Here is a 19,781-nt window from a genome sequence, read left to right on the forward strand (position 1 = left end):
GAGATGAAAACAGTACACAATTAGATTCTCGTGATCATTGCAAAACTCAATTTACTAAAAAAAAAATGGACTGTATACTTTAAATAGATGAATTATACAGCATATGAATTACACCTTAAGCTGTTAAATTATGTTTTAATATTAAAAAATCCACATATAAAAAAGATCACAAAACAAAAATATACATTGATGTATATTAATCACTAACCTAGTGTTTTAAAACACAACCTCAGATTTAATCATCATTATTCATTCATTCTGCCAAGGTTTACTGACCATCTACTATAAAGTCAGGTACTGTCCTATGCACATGAATAAAATGATAAATAAAATGCAATCCTTGCCTTCAAGATTACATTTTCACAAAGGAGATGCAGATGTAAACCAAATATTTTCCTGTCTTTTACATATGTTGTTCCAAAACTAATTTGTGACTTTAAACCCTGTATTTACCTTTTATGTGACTTGAGATGTTTTCTAAATTTCTTTTCTAGTCAAAGGTAGGCCAGAAGGCTACTCCCTATGTACTTTGTTATAACTGCTTTATGGAAATACTGTCTACCCAGAATTTCTCTCAGGCCAATTAATTGTTATATTTGACATGTAAGCAAAGACTTCCCTGGAAATAAAATTGACCCAATTTGAAACAACAAGCTATCACAATGATAAGTACCATGAAGCTTAAGTGTTTTCTTTCATTCAAGCCTCCACCTGTTGCTTCAGTTGAAGGAGTTTTGTTTTGTTAGACATCTGGAAATGTCTTTGACTCTGAAAGGAAAATTGGGGAATGCTTTTATCTAAAGGCCTTTTTAAACCAAATATCTACATTTTCTACTCTACTTAAAATTGAGAGTTCTGTCTAAAATCAAATGTAGCTCATCTAAAAAAAAAGTGGCCATAATCCTTCAAAAATAAACTTTTAAATCAATTTGGATAAAATGTTTTGGTTGTTCATTTGAATGAAACGCTTCTTTCTGTATAATATTAGAAAACCACAAAGATAAAAACTGAAGTGTATTTTAAATTTAAATAACTCCACAGAAGATTTTGAGGGCAGTGAAGTTCCTCTATGTGATACTATAATGATGGATACATGTCTTCATAAATTTGTCTAAACCCATAGAATATCCAACACAAGAGTGAACTCCAACGTAAACTATGAACTTTGGGTGATGATGATGTGTCAGCACAGGTCATCAATTGTAACAAATGTACCCCTCTGATGGGGTGTTGATAACAGGGGAGGCTGTGCATGTTGGGGTGACGCGGTAATATGGGAAATCTCTACTTTCCTCTCAGTTTTGCTGTGAACCTATAACTGCTCTAAAGAATAAAGGTTTGTATTTTTTTAAAATTTAAATAACTCAATATCTTCAATTGTTAGTTCATTGGTCATTCTTACTAGTAAAAACCCTATAGGGACATCATTCCAGGTTCAAACTACCATATTTCATGTTCATAAAGCATTTAAGCACTTAGAAGACACAACACAAAGTGTTCCCCTACTGGCATGTGTTTCTCTCTCTCTCTCTCTCTCTCTCTCTCTCTCTCTCTCTCTGCAGATGTGGAATTACTGCTGAAAGAAAATGACCCTTCCAAAAGGGGAAGGTGAATGAAAGTCAGCCCTGGGCCACAAGAGGCGGGGCTGCCAGGGGAAGGCTCAAGACCGTAGGAGGTGGTTGGATGTGGGGGAGTGTGAATGTGAGTGTGTGTGGAAGTCCAGGGCGCTGCAAAAGGGAGGGCCCCAAGGGAGATAACATTCAGGTCCTTACTTACAAAGGACACATATGCAGAACCGAATTATCTACAATGCAACCCTTCATCTGACAGCTCTGCACAGAAAAGCAGAAGCAAAGAACTCAGCATACCTCAGTGTAAGCACTGGGCAAAACAGCCTTCTTCCTAGCTGCCCAGGACGTTGAAGGACAAGCAGAATATAAAATAAAACAAAGATGAGCCAAAATTCAAAGAGAAAGAATTCCTATGAGATTTTTTTAAGTCTGTTGATAATTTTTGAAATTATATATATATATATATATATATATATATATATATATACACACACACACACACACACACACACACACACACACACACATAGTTGTCGGAAGTCATGACATATTTTTTCTGTTTTTTGTTGCAAAAATGCATCATGACTTTTCTGACAACCATATATATATATATAAAGTGCTAAAATTGAAAAAGTAAAACCATAGAGATAATGCTGAAGTTGCTATTAATTCATAGTCATTTATAAGCCAGATGCTTACCTCTTTTTCCTGGGTGCCCCAAAAATGGTCGGGAAGAAACTATTTGCTAATCAGTAGTGCACTTGGTAACACCTGGTCCTGCTAGTATTACAAACAGCAATGAACAGAGCATTTCTTCAAAAGGCTATTTCTACCACAGTAATACACACAATCATGGATGGAAATAACAACAAAAATCTTCTGTACCCCATTATTCAAGGAACATGCGGTCAGTGTTTTGGTCGATCTTTGCTAATCTTTGGCTAAGAACTGTACAGACTTTCTTCTAAGGTACATTACCCTATTTCAAGGAGTGAGTTTTCCAATAAAGGAAACAACAGCTTGGTAGATCCAACTGCCTTCACAGTATCCTTAGAATTCAGCCAATAATCTTGGCAATAACTCTTGGGCATGTGACACTCTCACTTTTGGAAGCCAAAGAGGTAACTAAAAAACTTCAAGGCTATGAAAAAATCTACTGAATTCCACAAAGCTACTGCCCTGTAGACACTACACATTAGGTTTTAGCAAACTGCCCCCGTGAGTGTCAGGCTGGGAGGCTTCACTAACCCTAAACAATTCCTACCACTGCACCTCTCACTAAATCATTTCAAATCCTAGCCTTCCACATCTATATAATGGAATACTAGGCCATTAATACATTCCAAGCTGTTTTAAATGAGAAAAAAATTACACACAGGTGGGAACAATACACTTCCATTATGTTAAATATATAAATAACATATTTAATATATATAATATAGAAATAATATATATACATACACACATATGAAAATGATCAACAGACACATAAGCTTTACATACAGCACATAATCCTGGAATGACAAACAGAAGAGACCTGCAGGTTGGGATTGGAAGAACAATTATCTTCCTTTGAATATGCTTTTGTACTCTTAAAATGTGTACTATTCACCTACAGAAAGTTAAATGTTATGTTAAGTGAATCCTAATCTCTGGAAATGTAATATGAGCTACGTATCTGTTAGCAGCAAGCTATCTAAGAAGTTGGGCCCCATGAGCTGCATAAAACTTGAAGGTCACTCTCCAGTCAGTCTGTCTGTCTCTCTGGTTCTCTCTCCCTCACTTCCCCAGCCCCTTCCTCCCTTTCTTTCTGTCTTTTTCTGTCTGTCTGTCTGTCTGTCTGTCTGTCTCTCTCTCTCTCTCTCTCTTTCTTTCTCCTTGGTTCTCCCTCTACGTATTCATGTAGTTTAATTCTATTGGGAATTCTGTTTTTCTCTTACTCACACCCCAGCCCAGTCCGTCCGGAAGTTATCAATCCCAACTCAGGAGCTTTGGTAGGAGCCCAGGGGAGAAATGGCAGTTATCTGATGCTCCTGACCCCCAGAGATGAGCTGGCTGGGGGGAGCCCCTTGTCCTAGAGCAGGGAGAGCCTCCAGCGCCATGCGTCCCCACCCATACCAGGGCACAGACGCACAGCACACATTCCCCGCCCTTTGCTCTGGTTCAAGACTCCAAAATGACTCCAAGGTCTATGGGTTCCACAGCCAAGAAGGCAATCTGGTCACATCCTCCTTGACCCTGAACCTTCCCTCTATCTTGCTTTCCTGCCGCTTCTATTTGTAACTTTCCCTAACGCCGCTCTATGAAAGACCCTGGGAGAACTCTGTCATTCTAAACTCCATCTAGCCTGAAATCCTCTCTAAAACTCTGCCACTTTGGGGTGTACAATCAAACTCTGACATCCCTTCCACCAAGGTGGAATGCAGGACAGCAGGCTAGACCAAATTCAACTGTGGGCCCCTACAAAACGCCCAGCATTGACATTTTTCTGTCATGGGCTTTTCCCTGTATTTCTCTCCGTGAAGACCAGTGGCTGCGGCCTTCTATGACAACAAAGAATGGCAGAGACATTTGCCCCTAAGATTGTTCTTATTTGTCCATTAGTCCTGAATCCCCTCTGAAGATTAAATCATAGCTTCTAATCATAATTGCCCATTTTCTAAGGAAACATGGGAACTGTTCCCACAGCCTCTCTTCACAGGCAGCTGAAATGGAAAATGCATGGGTTTGGGGACAGACAGGCCTGGGTCGAATCTCACCTCCACTCAGCTCTATCCTGGGGCAGTTTCCTAACCACTGGTTTCCTTATCTGCAGATGGGAATAATAATTCCTATCTCGTAAGACGTTTGTGAACATCAAATGCGTTTCTTGCCTCTTCACTCCTCTAACACACCCAGTTCCCATCTCAGCCCTCCAGCTGAACCCACCAGATTAGCCCTGACCACATATGCATTATTTGAAAATTAACCTTAGACGCTTAAAATCCCAATGTGTAAAGATGATATTTCTGTTTGGATACACATACTTCCTTTAATGAGGAGAGTTTGGAAACTGTTTTAAGTATATATTATGAGCAACCAAGCCAAAAATAAAATAATAATACCGTTCCCTTTGTTAACTACAGAACCTATAGTCCCAGTATCATACACAGTGACAGATACACACACACACACCCCTATCTGCAACGCAGAGACTGTGGTCCCACCTCTCACGGGCTTCTTTTGGTGCCTGCTTACCTTCTCCTTCCTTATAATGGTCAAGACTTATAGAATGTTCAAAACCCTCAAAGGTCCCCCCCCCTCCTATTTTTGAAGAGGAAACAAAAGACCCAGAGAGCTTAAGTGACTTGTTCAAAGTTGCACAGCTACTTAATGACAGGCAGCTGAATAACTTTGGCCCAGTGGTTAAGCACAGCAATCTGAGTAACTCATGAAAAGATTAGTGAAGAGGCACCACACTGCAAAGCTGTATTTCACAGAACCACAGCGGGCTCTAAAGGCGTTCTGTGAATCCTAGCATATACATTAAATATGTAATAGATGTATTTATTGCCAAATGATTTCACAGATCTCTGATTGGTGGGTTTCTTGGAGCTCCTGCACTCTAGACCAGTGCTGCCAAATGGGACTTCGTGAGAAATGCAAATCACACTATCCAACACGGGAGGCCTACTGAGCACAAATGTGGTGAGTGCAACTGAGGAAGTGAATGTTTTCAATTGTTTTATTTTATTTGTTTTTGTGGTAAAATGCATGTAACATAAAATTTACCATCTTAACCATTTTTAAGTGTATAGTTCAGTGGTATTAAACACATTTATAACGTGCAACCATCACCACCATCCATCTTCATAGCTATTTTCATCTTGTGAAACTGAAACTCTATACTCATCAAATAATAACTCTTCATTCTCCCATCCCCCCAGTCCCTGACAATCACCATTCCACTTTCTGTCTGTATGATTTCGACTATGCTACGCATGTAAGTGGAATCATACAGTATTTGTCTCTTTGTGACTGGCTTATTGCACTTAGCATAATGTCCTCGAGGTTCATCTATGTTGTAGCATGTGTCAGAATTTCCTTCCTTTTTAAGGCTGAATAATAGTCTACGATACGTATATACCACATTTTGCTTATCCATTCACCTGTCAATGGACACTTGGGGTGCTTCCACATTTTAGCTATTATGAATAATGCTGCTATGAACATGGGTATACAAATATCTCTTCAAGACCCTGCCTTCAGTTCTTCTGGGTATATAACCAGAAGTGGAATTACTGGTTCATATGGTACTTTTATTTTCAATTTGTGAAGAACCACCATGCTGTTTTCCATAGCAGCCATACCATTTTACATTCCCACCAACACAGCACAAAGGTTCTAATTTATCCATATCCTAACTGATGTTGCTATTTTCGGGGGGGGGGTATGGGGGGATGGGGAGGGGTTGATAGTAACCATGCTAATGCATTTGGGATAGTATCTCACTATAGTTTTGATCTGCATTTCCCTAGCGATCAGTGATGTTTAGCATCTTTTCACGTGCTTATTGGCCATCTGTTTATCTTCTCTGGATGAACATTTTCATTTTATTTCATTGTAATTAATTTAAACTTAAATAGCCCCATGTGGCTAGGGGCTCCCATATTGGACAGTGCGGCTCGAGATCACCATGATGCTGAAGGTAATATGGAAACCCAGTGCAGTGGGCACAGTGAACTTTGGAGGCAGATGGACTAATTCAGATACTTTCTAGTTCTGTAGATTTAGCCAGTCACTTAAACTTCCTACACCTCAGTTTTCACAGGTGTAAAATAGGATTAATACCTCCTTCTTCTAAAAATGAAATGAAGTGAGTTGGCATACATACAGCCCCTGGCACTGTCCTAGCCCAAGTGAGAGAATTTAAGCCAATGGGACATGTCTTCTGTCACTTCCCAGGGCCCACTGAAACTTGACACCTAGGAATTGGCCTTCTCATTAATAGTCCTTGCTAGAGCAATGGACTTTCATTTCTAGAAAACAAGGATTTTTTTTAGCTCCCACCAAGAGGACCCCCAAATGGAGAGGGGTGGAACTGAGATGAAATCTGGAATCGCATTCCTCTGACATTCTGTGATTCTGACTCTGTCCAGATTCAGTCTTGGCTAATAACCAACAGGAAGTGAAGCTGTTGAACTTCCAATTCTAGAGTACACGGCCATCTCTTTTGTGAGGCAGCCAAAAACAGACCTGCAGAGGAAGAATCCTTTAAGAAAACCGTTGAAGCTCTGAATGTGATATGTGGCTCAGGGTAATCCTGAGACTCTGCTTTGGTGGCCACAGCCCTTCTTCGTCCCCATGCCCAGCCACAACGTGAACCCCGGGCCCCCCAGGTTACCTGAAGGTGCAGTGGTGGTGGTGCTGGCTGGCAGGGGCTGCGAGGAGCTGCTGCTCTCAATCATCAGGCACGGGTTGCTGCCGTTATTCTCTCTCTTGACAAGCAGCTCGGCAGCACTGGGCAGCGGGATGGGGTGGCTGATCCCCAGTTCCTCCTCCTGGGCCTGCTGCCTTCTCAGGGCCACCTGGAAGCACAGGGCAGAGGGTCAACCCCCAGCACGCTACAAGCATCACCTGTGCAGCTTCACCAAAACCACTGCAGCCCTGCTCACCCCAAGCATCATGATCCATTATCTCCAGCGTAAGGTCAGAGAATCATTTCTTTTTAAAGCCACGCAGGTATCTATGATGTGCAGCCAAAGCTGAGAAATTATTTAGAGCCAGAATGTCTGGCCCACAGTAAGTGTTCAAAAAAAATTATTAAACAAATTGAATATGAAGAGTAGAAGGAATTAAGGCTGGTTAAGAAGAATCAGGAAAAAACAGTAGAGTCAGCCAAGCAGAGGAGTTCTATCTGAAGAGTAGAAGTCAGCACTTGACAGATTAGGAAGGAAGGAGAATGGGATCACGTATTCCTTCGTTCCACAGGAATGGGAACAACGACCAGCAAGATACAGGATTAGATCCCAAGATAGTTACCGTTTAAAAGGAGAAACAAGAGGCCGGCAACCATGCAACTCAAGACAATGTGGTACACACCAATTCCTACAGGGGAAATTCAGAGACGGAAATGGCTTTAAGTGTGAGACTCTGCCAGAGGTGGTACTGGAACAGGGCTTTGAGTATTAGGATTTGGACAGGCAAGGAACCAGCCGAATAATGGGAACAAGGGAGCAGGGTGGACAGGAAAGGCAGGAGCTGCTGCTTAGGAAACCCTGCAGAGCCCCGTTCTCCAGGGTAGAGGGAACATGTAGACAAGTAATAGGGAAAAGTGGCTGGAGGCTGGTGTTGAGGTCCCTGGCGAAGGGAGAGGTTGCAGGTGATGAGAAAGGGAGGACAGGTGTGACATTCCAGGTCAGGAGCTGGGAAAGACCTAACATACCTACCTAAGAAACTCCTCATGGTCCTTCAATTTATCTTCTTTCAAATAACATTGTTAAAGGTTGAAAAAAAAGAGGTATAAAGAAAATAAATTGTATTTTTGCTTAATACATGTAACAAAAAAAGGAGACTTTCTGTTGAAATTGACTCTGGGTGGTATCGAAATGAGAAGACAAGCCAAAAGTTGAAATCAAAATGGGAAACCAGAAACACAACTACAGTTTATGTTTTCAAAAAATTGTAGTCCAAATTTAGAAAGCTGATTAATTTGCAAGTCATTTTACTCATTACAAGGAGTCTTCACCTTACAAAAGAAATCCTTAATCAATGAAGATTAAGTTATTAAGCTTAAATCTTGTATTTTCTATTAACCAAGAAGTTTAAAAACAGAATATTACAGATCCTACCAGAAATAATTAAGTGCCTACAAACCTGTGAAGTATGTCAATGCATAATTATACCTTGATTTACACAAATCCTATGCATGCATAAAACACACAAAATATACCAAAACTAAGGATATTTTTATAAAAACTTCTCACAGGTTCTTAGGAAATGTTATTTAAACAGGGAAGGTGGGGCAATTGATTAAAAAATGCAATTATTTTAGAGTCATAGCTAAGACCAACTTCAAACTTATTTGGAATGACTAAAAAAAATGGCTATTACATGGATTTGAAAGGTCATATAGCATAACCACAGCCCTTTGGTGTGAAAACCACTGAAAATTATAAACGTAATCCTAAATTGCTTTTGTTTTCAACATAACAAAAAGCCTTCTTCCAAGTTAGCCTACTAATAAAGCTTATTCAAAATTAATGGCCCTACTTGGATAAATATTTTTATTACACTTTTGGAGGAAAAGTCCCCTCCCAAACTTTATACTCTCCACACTATTTGGGCCAACAACTAAATGTTCAGAATACTTTCTACCTACAAATACAATTTAAATGTCTCTAAGTTTTTTTTCAGTAAGCTCATTGTGATGCATTTTCATGCTACACTCAGTTTTTTCATCCACTATAGATTAAGCTAAAAATATATAAACCAAGAAAAAAAAACCTGTATTTCTGTAACTGCACTATCTGTGAAGCCAAATTATATCTAGCTTAAAACACATTTTTTTAAAAACCAAATATATAGAAAGTATAATCTTGAAGCATTTATGCACTCCTGTTCAACGATCTTATCTCAATCATTTTCAACGGGGAATATTTACACGTTCCTTATCAAAAATAGCACATCGTTGGTAAATATTTGTTGGGTATCTTTTCAAATTTAAATAACCTGTCTTAAAACGGTGAAACAACTTTTAGCTGGAAAATATGTGTATTATTCTCTTCTGAAAATCCTTGTGGGGTATCCACGACATAAACTATTGCCGTTAAGATGTTAAATTACTGTCTTGCTTTTGCCGCTTAAAAAAAAAATACAGCAACGACCGACAAAACTTCAACCCCCTGCAAAACGCATATTTAAAAGAAAATTCTTAAGAGTGTTTTGAAAATATACTCAAAATAATTTGTACTTGAATAACTTAAGACGAGACAGCAAATTTTAAAACGTTGATAAAATTTCCGCGGCGCTCAAGATGGCTGAGACGCTCAGTCCGCATCCCCGTGGGGCGAGGACGGAAAGTGCGCCAAGAGCACGACGGGGACCACGCCGCGCTGGCGTCCGTTACAGCGACCTTTCCAGAAAAACGGCTTCCCGACATGTTATCTGGATCAGCAGCCGGGTCTCGGTTTCGCCCGAACGAGTAGCCGGGGCCGGCACCACGAAGCACCCCTCCCTAATTTAAGTGCAGCTCTCTGCTGGGGGCGGGGTCAGGGATCCCCGAGAGGTGCGAACCCCCAACTCTGCTCCGAGAGCGAGGTTCGAGATCCCGGGGAACCCCCAATGGGGCGAACCCAGCAACTCTGCTGGGGGCGGGGTCGAATGTTCCGGAGGCCCTTCCCCAGCACGGCGAACCCCGCAACTCTGCTGTGAAAGCGGGATTCCAGATTCTGGGGACTTTGGGGACTCTCGAAGGGGCGAACCTCGCAACTCTCTGCTGGAGGACCGGGTCAGGGATCCCCGGGCCTCCGGAGCCGAGCAAAGCCCGCACGTCCCTGCTCCGCGGGCGGGGTCGGAGACCAGTCCCTCCGAGCGTGGCATGGGCGCGTGGCTGGGAGCGCCGGGCCCAGCGCGCCGAGGCCGTCGGCTAGCACCGCCGCCTCGCTCCCGAACTCGGGTCCCGCGTGGCGCGGGCAGGGCCCAAGGGATTTTACCCAAAAAGTTCGGGGCCGAACCCCGGTTTCTGGGCTCCTGCACTCACCTGCGCGGCCATCACGCGCTGTCTCTCGGCAATCAGGTTGCACTTCTTGCACTGGCAGTCCCGCCACATGCAGAAGCGCTTGTGGCCCTTGAGCGGCGACGCGTAGCCGTGGTTCCTGCATCGCGCGCACTTGGGCAGCCGCGGGGACTTCTTGCTCCCAGCGCCCATGCCCGACGCCCCCGAGCCGGAGCCGCCGCCGCTGCCCCCGGCGCCCGCCGCCCCCATCAGCGCCCCGGCAGCTTTGCCGAAGCTGGCCTTGCCCTGCGGCGGTGCCCCGGGGACGTGCGGGGCCTCCGACGGTGCCGAAGGCTTGCTGAATGCGTCGTCGTTGGGCATGGTGCCCCAAAGAGAAGCGCAAGGACTCTGGCCGCCTCTCGGGTCTGGAGACTTCTGCAAAGGAAAAGCCCAGCCGACGGCGAGGCTCGGGAGAAGGCGCAGGAAGCGTGTGCACTGCAGCTGGAGGTGCAGTCCGAATGGCGAGGTCGGGACACGCAACGCCCAGAGTAGTGGGGGGTTGTGCCCTTTTTTTTTTTTTTTTTTTTTTGGCGCGAGCGCGGCGCGGAACTTTTGGATACTTTTCAGAACATTCCCGGGACTGCCCGGGACTGCGCGGCCACGCCCACCTCTCCCCAACTCGAGCTGCGGTGCTCCCGCCGCTTGCAAGCTTGCACCAGCTGCAAACACCGAGGCATTGCTCCAGGGCTGCTGCACGGAGCAAGCTGGGCTTCCCAGGTCAAGAACATAGTTGTGCGTGGTAGTCGCGCATACTGCTTGGAGGAGGTGCAGACCACCCACTCTGTAGGATCCTCTAGCTCCCTTCCCCCAACGACGCCATTCTGCAAGTTCGGTAGGGCAGACGTTGGTAGAAACCAGCTCAAAAAGTGGTTTATTTCTCTCTTAAGAGAAGTAAGTACGAGGTTGAAAGCCTGAGAAAAAAGAAGGCTCTGCACTTATATCCGCAAATAAGACCCTCGGTGTGGGGGGCTCAAGCGCGCCCAAAACTGGGTCTTTCTGTTGTCCAGTCACCCCTTCCTCATTTGCTCACAAGATTTCTACCTGCTGGCTCCAGATAACTTTCAAATCTCTAGTTAACTTTCAAATCTCTAGTTCCAGCCCTTGTTGCTTTTCTCACTTTAGGTGCATATAGATTCTTGCTTTTGAGGCAACTTCACTTAGGATCTGTAGGCACCTGAAACTCGGCCTTTAAAAAAACTGGGAGGTGTGTGTGTGTGTGTAAGCAAATATAGACATTTACCAAAATTCATTCCACTCTTAAGAGCTGTGCATTTTACTGTCCGTATATAATTATACCTCCAAAAAACAATCATCTTACAGCCTTCTCCCCACCCCCACCCCTACCTGCTTGTCTCCTCTCTCTGCACTTGCACGGCAAATCCATCCCTAAGGCCTGCTGATCATTTCTTCCTACACACCCACGTGTAAGGCCAGCCCTTCTCACGTATGAATTTCTGCAGTAGCTCCCAGCTGGTCTCTTTCTCTTCCAGTGTATTCCATGCACACAGCAGCTGGCCCCTGCAGTGGCGTATAGTTTTCCACATGAAAAATAAAAGTTAAAGACCCAAGGTTGTGGCTTAAAGGACTCTATTGATCTCTGTCTGCATTGCTCAGTGTCATATAGGTACCTACCACCTTGGAGGAGCTTTTTGTTGGCCCTTTACATACCTCTTCGCTCACTGCACTTCCCTAACCTTTGGCCCTTGTCTAGCCAGGGCGCTTGCTGCCCTTACATCTCCCCCCCACCAAGCTCCTTGCTTTTCCCAAGTGTTAGTACTCAGGTTCCAAATTCTGGGCCCCGGCCCTAGGGGCACAGGTCTCCAAAGGATCGTGTTGGCCCTACTTGGCTTCTCATCAAAATGGTTGTCCAGTGACCCTCTCTTTCAGCAAATTAGCCTTTTCCACATTGAGCTCTGAAATCCTCTAACCAGCCTTTCACATTCCTATTCTGAGGCCCCTCTCACAGGTTCTTTCCCTCCCTGGATTTTCTCTGAAAATTAGTTCCTAAAGAAGCTTCTAACTTTACACAATACCTCATATTCTACCCATCAAGACCGTGAAGCTCCACTCTTGACAGAGTCCAGGGTGCAACCATTCATCTCATTCTGGAACCTGTTAAGTGACAACCACTGTTTTGTTCAGGAATATCCCTAAACCTTCCATTAAAACATATATGCCAGTTGTTGTTAATCTACAATTTTTTTAATTTTTTTTATTTACTTTTGTTTTTCCATATTTACATTTTAACATTACCATATGCCTCAACAATTGCACCCCAGAGAAATGAAAACATTACGTCCACAAAAGCACTTGTATATAAATATCCATAGCAGCTTTATTGATTTGCAACAATGCAAATGTCCATCAACAGTTGAATAAACAAAATGTGGTATACACATACAATGGAATATTATTTGCTCATCAAAAAGGGTGAAGCAGTGAGTGATACGTGCTACAACAATGATGAACCTTGAAAATACTATGCTAAATAAGAGAAGCCAGATTCAAAATACCACATATTGTATGCTCCCATTTATATGAAATGTCCAGAACAGGCAAATCAATATATAGAGAAAGTAGATTAGCAGTTGCCAGTGGCTATGGATAGGAATGGGCACAAGGGGTCTTTTGGGGGTGTTGCAATGGTCTAAAACTGGATTGTAGTAATGATTGCAAAACTGTAAATTTACTAAAATTATTTGTATGATTAAAACAAGAGAATTTTATGGTATATAAATTATATTTCAGTGAAGCTGTTTAAGATTTTGAATTAAAGACAAAAAAAACCCCATGAGGTATAGTATCAGTCCCTATTTCTGAAATAGGAACTAATGTATATTTATAGCTGCTTGAATAGATTATTTAATTCTCCCTGGGCTATAGGATTATGGATGATATTCTTATACTTTGTTTTCTGTTTTTGTTTTTTTCAGAGCAGACCCATGTTCTGGCACCCTGCCTTCTGTCTCTTCCCCCGCTGGGCTGACTAGGCCAAATCCAGATGTTAGTACATCTGGATTTGGCCTAGTCAGCCCAATCTCAGCCCTGTGGTCAACCCTAGCTCGCCAGCATTCTCAGCATTAGAATTTGGAACTTAAGTTCATTTCACAATAAATTATTGCCTGTTTTGCTTTCCAGTTACCATAGTTCTGTGGTGCTTATACTTTTTTTATTATCTGATTTTAAAAAAACCCTTAGCAGTCATTACTTTCACCATCAGAAAAAAAAGAACAATACACTATTTCATTGGTGAGGCAGTATAGATAGCATCATAATTAAATGCCTAACTTTGAATCCCAGCTGTGTGACCTTAGGCAAGTTTCTTAACCTCTCTGTGACTTGGTTGGCTCATCTGTAGAAGGAAGGTAATAATAAATACCTACTTCAAAGGATTGTTGAAAAGACTAAATTAGTTAATACTCATGAAGCATTTGAAACGTATCTGGCATAGGAATATGTCTGTTTTGTTATTATAATTATTATTTTCATATTCAATAGAAAAAAAAGAGTAGGGAAAAAATAGCAAGGTTACACATACATATAACCTTACATATGATAGAATAACTTAGGGGAACTATATGAGAAAGCATCAATGATAAATTTCATCTACTTTTCATTTTTTCCATGGAAAGCAGTTTTTGTTCCAGATCTAGGTGCAACAGGTCACGGAGAAATCTCTGTGGTGCTTCTGACCATACATATGAAGCAAGGTAGTACAAGAGTCAAAATATTCAGTTCAGGTGTCTGGTGTGGAGCCATGAGTCAGCCGGCCTGAGCCAATGAGCTGGTGTACAGCTGTGTGTGCTCAATGCCCAATGACTGGTATAGGCAGGAATCTAGGGAGAAGGGAGATTGATAGGGCCTGGAGCATTTCAGAGAGGAGGACCTTGTGTGAGAGGGAAGGCTGAGCTGTGTCCTGTGTCACACAGGATTTGAGTAGGCCCAAAGGAAAAAACAAGATATTCTAGGCCGTGGGAACAACGGATGGAAGGCTGGGCATCGGGAGTGAGCCTGTGGGTTGGGGGAGAGGGCACTGACATGCCAGTCTGGAACAGAGGAGTCAAGCTGGAGCCCAGCAGGAGATAAGGTTGGAAAGATAGCATGGCACCTTGCCTGCCAGTGAGGAATTTGGCTTCTATCCTATGGGCAAATGGAGAATGATGGAGGATTTTGTCCTTGAGGTGTTTGAGGAATGAAAGTGGCAGGTCTGCCAGTCACTGTGTGATTTGAACAAGCCACTGAACATCTCTGAGCCTGAGGCCCTTCGGAGACGACAATATCACAGGATTTGGCGATATCTGTAAGATGCCCAGAACCATGCCTGCCACAGAGGAAATGCTCCATCACTGTTGGTAGCCGATGCTAACTGCAGTTTGGATCAGAGGAGCGGGAGAACTTTGAAAAGAGATAATGCTGGTAAAGACCTAGTTGTTCGATAACAGGGCTATGCCTGAGGTTGCAGCAGTTAAACTTAATTACCAGCCACCTTCTTCAATGCTTTCCAGTTTCCACTAATAGACAGAATCCTGGGAAGCGTGGTATGTAGGAATACAGGGCTTGCAGTCTGGCTGACTGTGTTAGAGTTCCAGTTTTGCCACTTACCAACTATGCACCTGTGGGCATGTCACTTACCCTCTTTGTCACCCTTTTCTTCATCTTGAAATTGGAAATAACCTGAGAATTGCTGTAAAGATGTAATGATTGATGTGTATAAAGGGCTTAGATCAGTGCCTGCAAGAGAATAAGCACCATCTAAATGTGAGCTCTTGTTTTTTACAATTCTGTAGGAGAAATTTGGAAGCACAAGGTTGAACAATGATTTGATTTTTCACAAGTAATGCCCTGACAGTTACCAACAAAAGATTAAATCACATTTGGTTCCTTCCTCTCTGTTCAGCAAGAGTATAAATATTCTAGAATATTTCCAATAAAAATTGTTAAAATGTAAAAGTGTTGACACTTTATAGGTGAAAGCTTAAGATTTAGAAAAATCACTGACTATGATGTAATTTAAATGAAGTGACATAGGGAAAATGATCTCATAATCTAGAGAAATTAAAAATGTATTCTGAAGATAATTGTAGATGACTTTTCAGTGTTAACTGCTGTTTTGAAATTATTAACAGCATACTGACCCTTTTCCATTAATCTGAAGACAAAGAAATGGCTTGCCAGCATACGTTTTGCTTATAGGATCAATTGCTTAAAATTTCAAGAAGAAATCTGGTTAAAAAATTTTATTTTTACCAAATTAAATTTGATGGAGTAAAAGTAACTCTGTACCTTTACTGTTTGACATTTGTGAAGGGCAAACAAATGTCAAGTTGCCATTTTGGATTTTAATTTAAAAATGCCTTATTTTAACTGAGTATTCATAAATAAAAATGATTACTTTTAAAATTTGATAATCCACTTCAAATTACCATGTATTTACTTAAGTACTTGCTATTACAATTGATTCTCTGGTAAAATGCAGCTCTCTCAAGAGTTTTCCTGTGACTTCTGCTGTAATAGATTAAAAACAAAAAACAAAAATAACAACAACAACAGAGAAAACTGAAAACAAATCCTGAATAAAATTTCATTTAAGGGGGTGACCAGTTAGCTCAGTTGGTTAGAGCATGGTATTGATAACAACAAGGTTACTGGTTTGATCCCCGCATGGGCCACTGTGAGCTGCACTCTCCCTAAAAGAGTCAACTATGCCATTGTAGCATGAAAGCAATGTGTACCCAATGACCATGGCTGTTCCTCAATAAAATTAAAAAAAAAAAGTCTGTATAAGAGTTTCAAGTGAATTGGAAGTTAAAACGTGTATCAACAAAGGTACTCAGATATATCTCCTATTGGTTTCAATAGACACACTCTTGCTGATTTCTCAGTTTGCTAACAAAATAAAAACAAGACAAATACATTACCAGTATTAATACTGCTAGGGTAAACAACAATGTGACTATGCCTGAATTTTTACCATAGGCCGTTTATGTGAGGTAGAGAGTTGAGAATAGTAAAATGAATATTTTGTGGCTGTTCAAAGTTTAAAAATTGAAATCTTTAGTAGATACATAAATATTGGCTATTATGCATTTATCAAGCATCCCCTCCCCTCCCCCAAAAAAGAAGGCCTTGTCAGTGTTCCACTTGACCAAAGAACGGAAGAAAACTACATTTAGTTTTAGAGATATATTATAAAAACAAAAATTCACCTAATTCCAAAAGAAAGAATGATGAGCAGAGAAGCAAAACAGTGAGGATGACTATGGCATTTGATGCCCAGAATTAGTCGAACTATAAGCATTGTAATTATTAACACAACTTATTTAAAAAACACCTGTAACTATAAAAATGACAATAATTAACTACACTAACTCATACATTTCTATGCTATCGTTGATAAATATTGCTTGAGTTGATGAAATGGTTGTTGTCAGAGTTGGTTACTGCGACTTGAAGGGTCAAAAGCACGCTTAACCAAACATGTCTACAGGAATACAATAAAGCATGTTCCTGGCCTTTGGAAAATAAGACAAGCAAATGAAATATTTCACCATAGAAAACATCAGTAACAGATCTCCAGTTAGTACAGGACTTGTTGCCAATTGAAAGGTGATATCACGTGCTAGGAGCTTAGCAAAGAAAAATACTGAGGACTGGAGTGGGGAGGGAGGCTTCCTGGGAGAAGTAAGCTTTCAGAGAAGTAGTGTTTGTATTAATGAACCAAATCATGAAGGGATAGTAAACTGAATCAAGCTACAGTTAAATCTCCTGAGAGGGGACTGGACGGTCTCAGGATGGGAACATACGTGCATCCTGATTCTGTCCCTGGGCTGCCGATTTCCTCCATCCTTCATGGTTCCTCGCTGCCCTACACTGTCCTTTGTGGAAGTATTCCTCCTGCTTTAATAGGCTCAGGAGGAATACAAAGCCCTTCCTTTGCTTCCAGGAACTTGACTGAGACAAGGCTGGAGTATTTTTATTTATTATTATTTACAAATACTAATAAAAGCTGGGAAACACAACAAGGAAATAATCACAGAGTGACGTGAATCTGCAGCCTCTGCCTTGCAAAGTGTAATTTCTTATTCCTGGTCCTTGGCACCCCACTGAGAAGGGGTCCAGGCTGGGGCTCGCCCAGCCTTCAGCCAGATCTGCCCCCACAAACCAGGCACCATCTTTATGCAGTGTCCCCTGCCAGCCAGGTTTGCTCCACATGACTAGTGCCATTTACACACATGGCGGGGGTCCTGGGGGGGCAAGGAGGCTTCTCCTCACTTCTCTGCTTTCAGGCCTCATTTCCTGCCCAGAAGATCCACCTCCTCTGCAGTGACTGACAGGCAGTGTCTGTCCTCCAGCCCCTGTGGTGAGCTCAAAGGTACCTCTACCTGGGAAGATACATAATGAACTCTTATGAGGGGGCAGACCCCCCACATAGTAGTGTTGGGGTGGTGGGGGTAGAAAGTGGGATTGGTATCCCTACACCTAGAGAATACTATACTCTTAGACGTAGGGGTGCCAGATAAAATACATAAATATTTCAAGGGACACACTTATACTAATAATGATTATTCCTCTTTAATGAAATTCAAATTCCACTGGGCGCTCTGTATTTTTATTTGCTAAAAGTGGTGACTCTACTTTTAAAAGGTCCTTAGGGAAACACCATTTCCCTATGGCCTCTTGGAAATAGAAAAAAGACCTTTTAGACCATGGATTCGTCTTCCAGCTATAGCCCTGGAGGCCAAAGCTAATTGACCATATGTTTTTGTATGGCCTACAAGCTAAGAAAGGATTTTGCCTTTTTAAATAGCTGAAAGAAAATCAAAAGTAGGATTTTCACGACAGATGAAAATTATGTGAAATTCAAATTTTGGGGTCCATAAGTAAAGTAAAAAAGTAGTTTTATTGGAACTCAACTACAGCCATCCCTTTATGTGCTGTTTGTAGCTGCTTTGGAGATACAAGGGCAGAGTTCAGGAGTTGCAAAATGGCCATATGGCGCACAAAGTCTAAAATATTTACTACCTGGTCCTTTACCTAAAAAGTGTGAGGACTCCTCCTGTACACTTCCATTTTTTTTAAGGCTCCCAGTATGATTTAAAAATAAAACGAAGATATCTCAAAATGAGCTAATGCATTTGGAAGTATGCCCAAAGGCTTGGTCTAAAAATGGTGGTCCTTCGCCCTTCAGACTTCCTTCCTCCCTTACTCCCTCCAGGGCCATGCTGGCTGGTGGGTTCAAGGATGAACATGATGTACGCCCTCTCTTGGCAGAACTCATGATTGCCAGGGAAGATGGCCATGTAAATACCATGTGAGGGGGGAAGTGTAATAAAGGAAGTGAGAGTATGAAAGTTATGAAGAGCACCTAGTCTTACCAGGCAGGAGGGGAAGACAAAACAGAGCATCTATTTCAGCCAAGCAGGAGCACAAAGGGACATTCACGTGTATGATATATTCCAGAAATGAAGAAAAGGTAAGTTTGGCTGAACCTGAGGGGCAGGGGATGGCAGGTGGGGAAGGAAAGACTAAAGATAATAACAATACTTAACAAAATTCACATAGAGCTTTCTGTGTGAAAGAAAGAACACTGCTATAAGTGTTTCCCGTATGAATTCATTGAATTCTCACAATGGTCCTGTCACTGACTCCACCTTACAGGTGAGGAATCTGCAGTACACAGAGGTCAAGTGACTTGCCCAATGTAAAAAAAAAAAAAAAAGGAGAACAGCAGGAGGTGGACCCAGGCTCACATTCTTATCCTCTTTCTAGGAAGGTTGGGTTGCTTATCTCTTGTAGCTCACATAGTGACTGACAGTAGGAACAAGTGAGTTATGTGAATGGAGAGGCAGGATATTTCTTGGGTCCCAGGACTCTATCAGACAATTGTGTGAATGGTGATAGTGACTTAATTCAGGTGATCTACACTGAGCCCTCTGAGAGCAACAGCAAACAAAACAAGGGGCAGGTAATTGTGATGCAGAATGTAAATGCTGTAGGAAATCAGAGAGGGAAGGAGGTGAAGGTTCCTGCTCATGAAGGAGTTGTGACAGGTGTCAGAGGAGCTGTCCTTTCAGCTGATCTTTTGGACCCTCAGAAACAAAAGGGTGAGAGTTTGCAGGAGTCTTCACCATCTTTCTGTTTGGTCCTCTTCACAGCTGTATCCTAGTACCTTGACCAGTAACTGTTAGGTTCTAGCAGCTCATTGATATTTATTGCTTGAATGAGTAGATTTTAAAACATACATGCATTTTTGAATAGGTAATACAGTCATGTGGTTCAAAAGTTAAAAAATTCGACAGGCTGAGGAATGAAGTTTCTTCCCACCACTGTCCCCGGTCACCCAGTTCCCCTCCACAGAGGCAACTAGGTTTTAAATCTGTGGAGATTTCTTGCAGCTATGGCACGCATACCCAAGTAAATACATGTGTGCACGTGTTCTCTACTCCCGCATGCAC

At 42.1% G+C, this 19,781-nt stretch overlaps 1 protein-coding gene across 1 annotated transcript in view; it reads right to left on the reverse strand.

Moving 5' to 3' along the window:
• The window catches only part of DMRT1 (doublesex and mab-3 related transcription factor 1), a 115,234-nt gene extending 104,461 nt beyond the window's left edge, over positions 1-10,773 (reverse strand). The window contains exons 1-2 of the mRNA XM_019645888.1: positions 10,312-10,773; positions 6,955-7,138 (exon numbers count right to left, since the gene is read on the reverse strand). Of these exons, the coding sequence (XP_019501433.1) occupies positions 6,955-7,138; positions 10,312-10,647 (520 nt within the window). The 5' untranslated portion in view covers positions 10,648-10,773. The remainder of the gene's footprint in view (positions 1-6,954; positions 7,139-10,311) is intronic.
• Between the last annotated feature and the right edge of the window lie 9,008 nt (positions 10,774-19,781).

The sequence above is a fragment of the Hipposideros armiger genome, unplaced genomic scaffold (genome assembly GCF_001890085.2).
Source record: "Hipposideros armiger isolate ML-2016 unplaced genomic scaffold, ASM189008v1 scaffold_95, whole genome shotgun sequence".
NCBI lineage: Eukaryota > Metazoa > Chordata > Mammalia > Chiroptera > Hipposideridae > Hipposideros > Hipposideros armiger.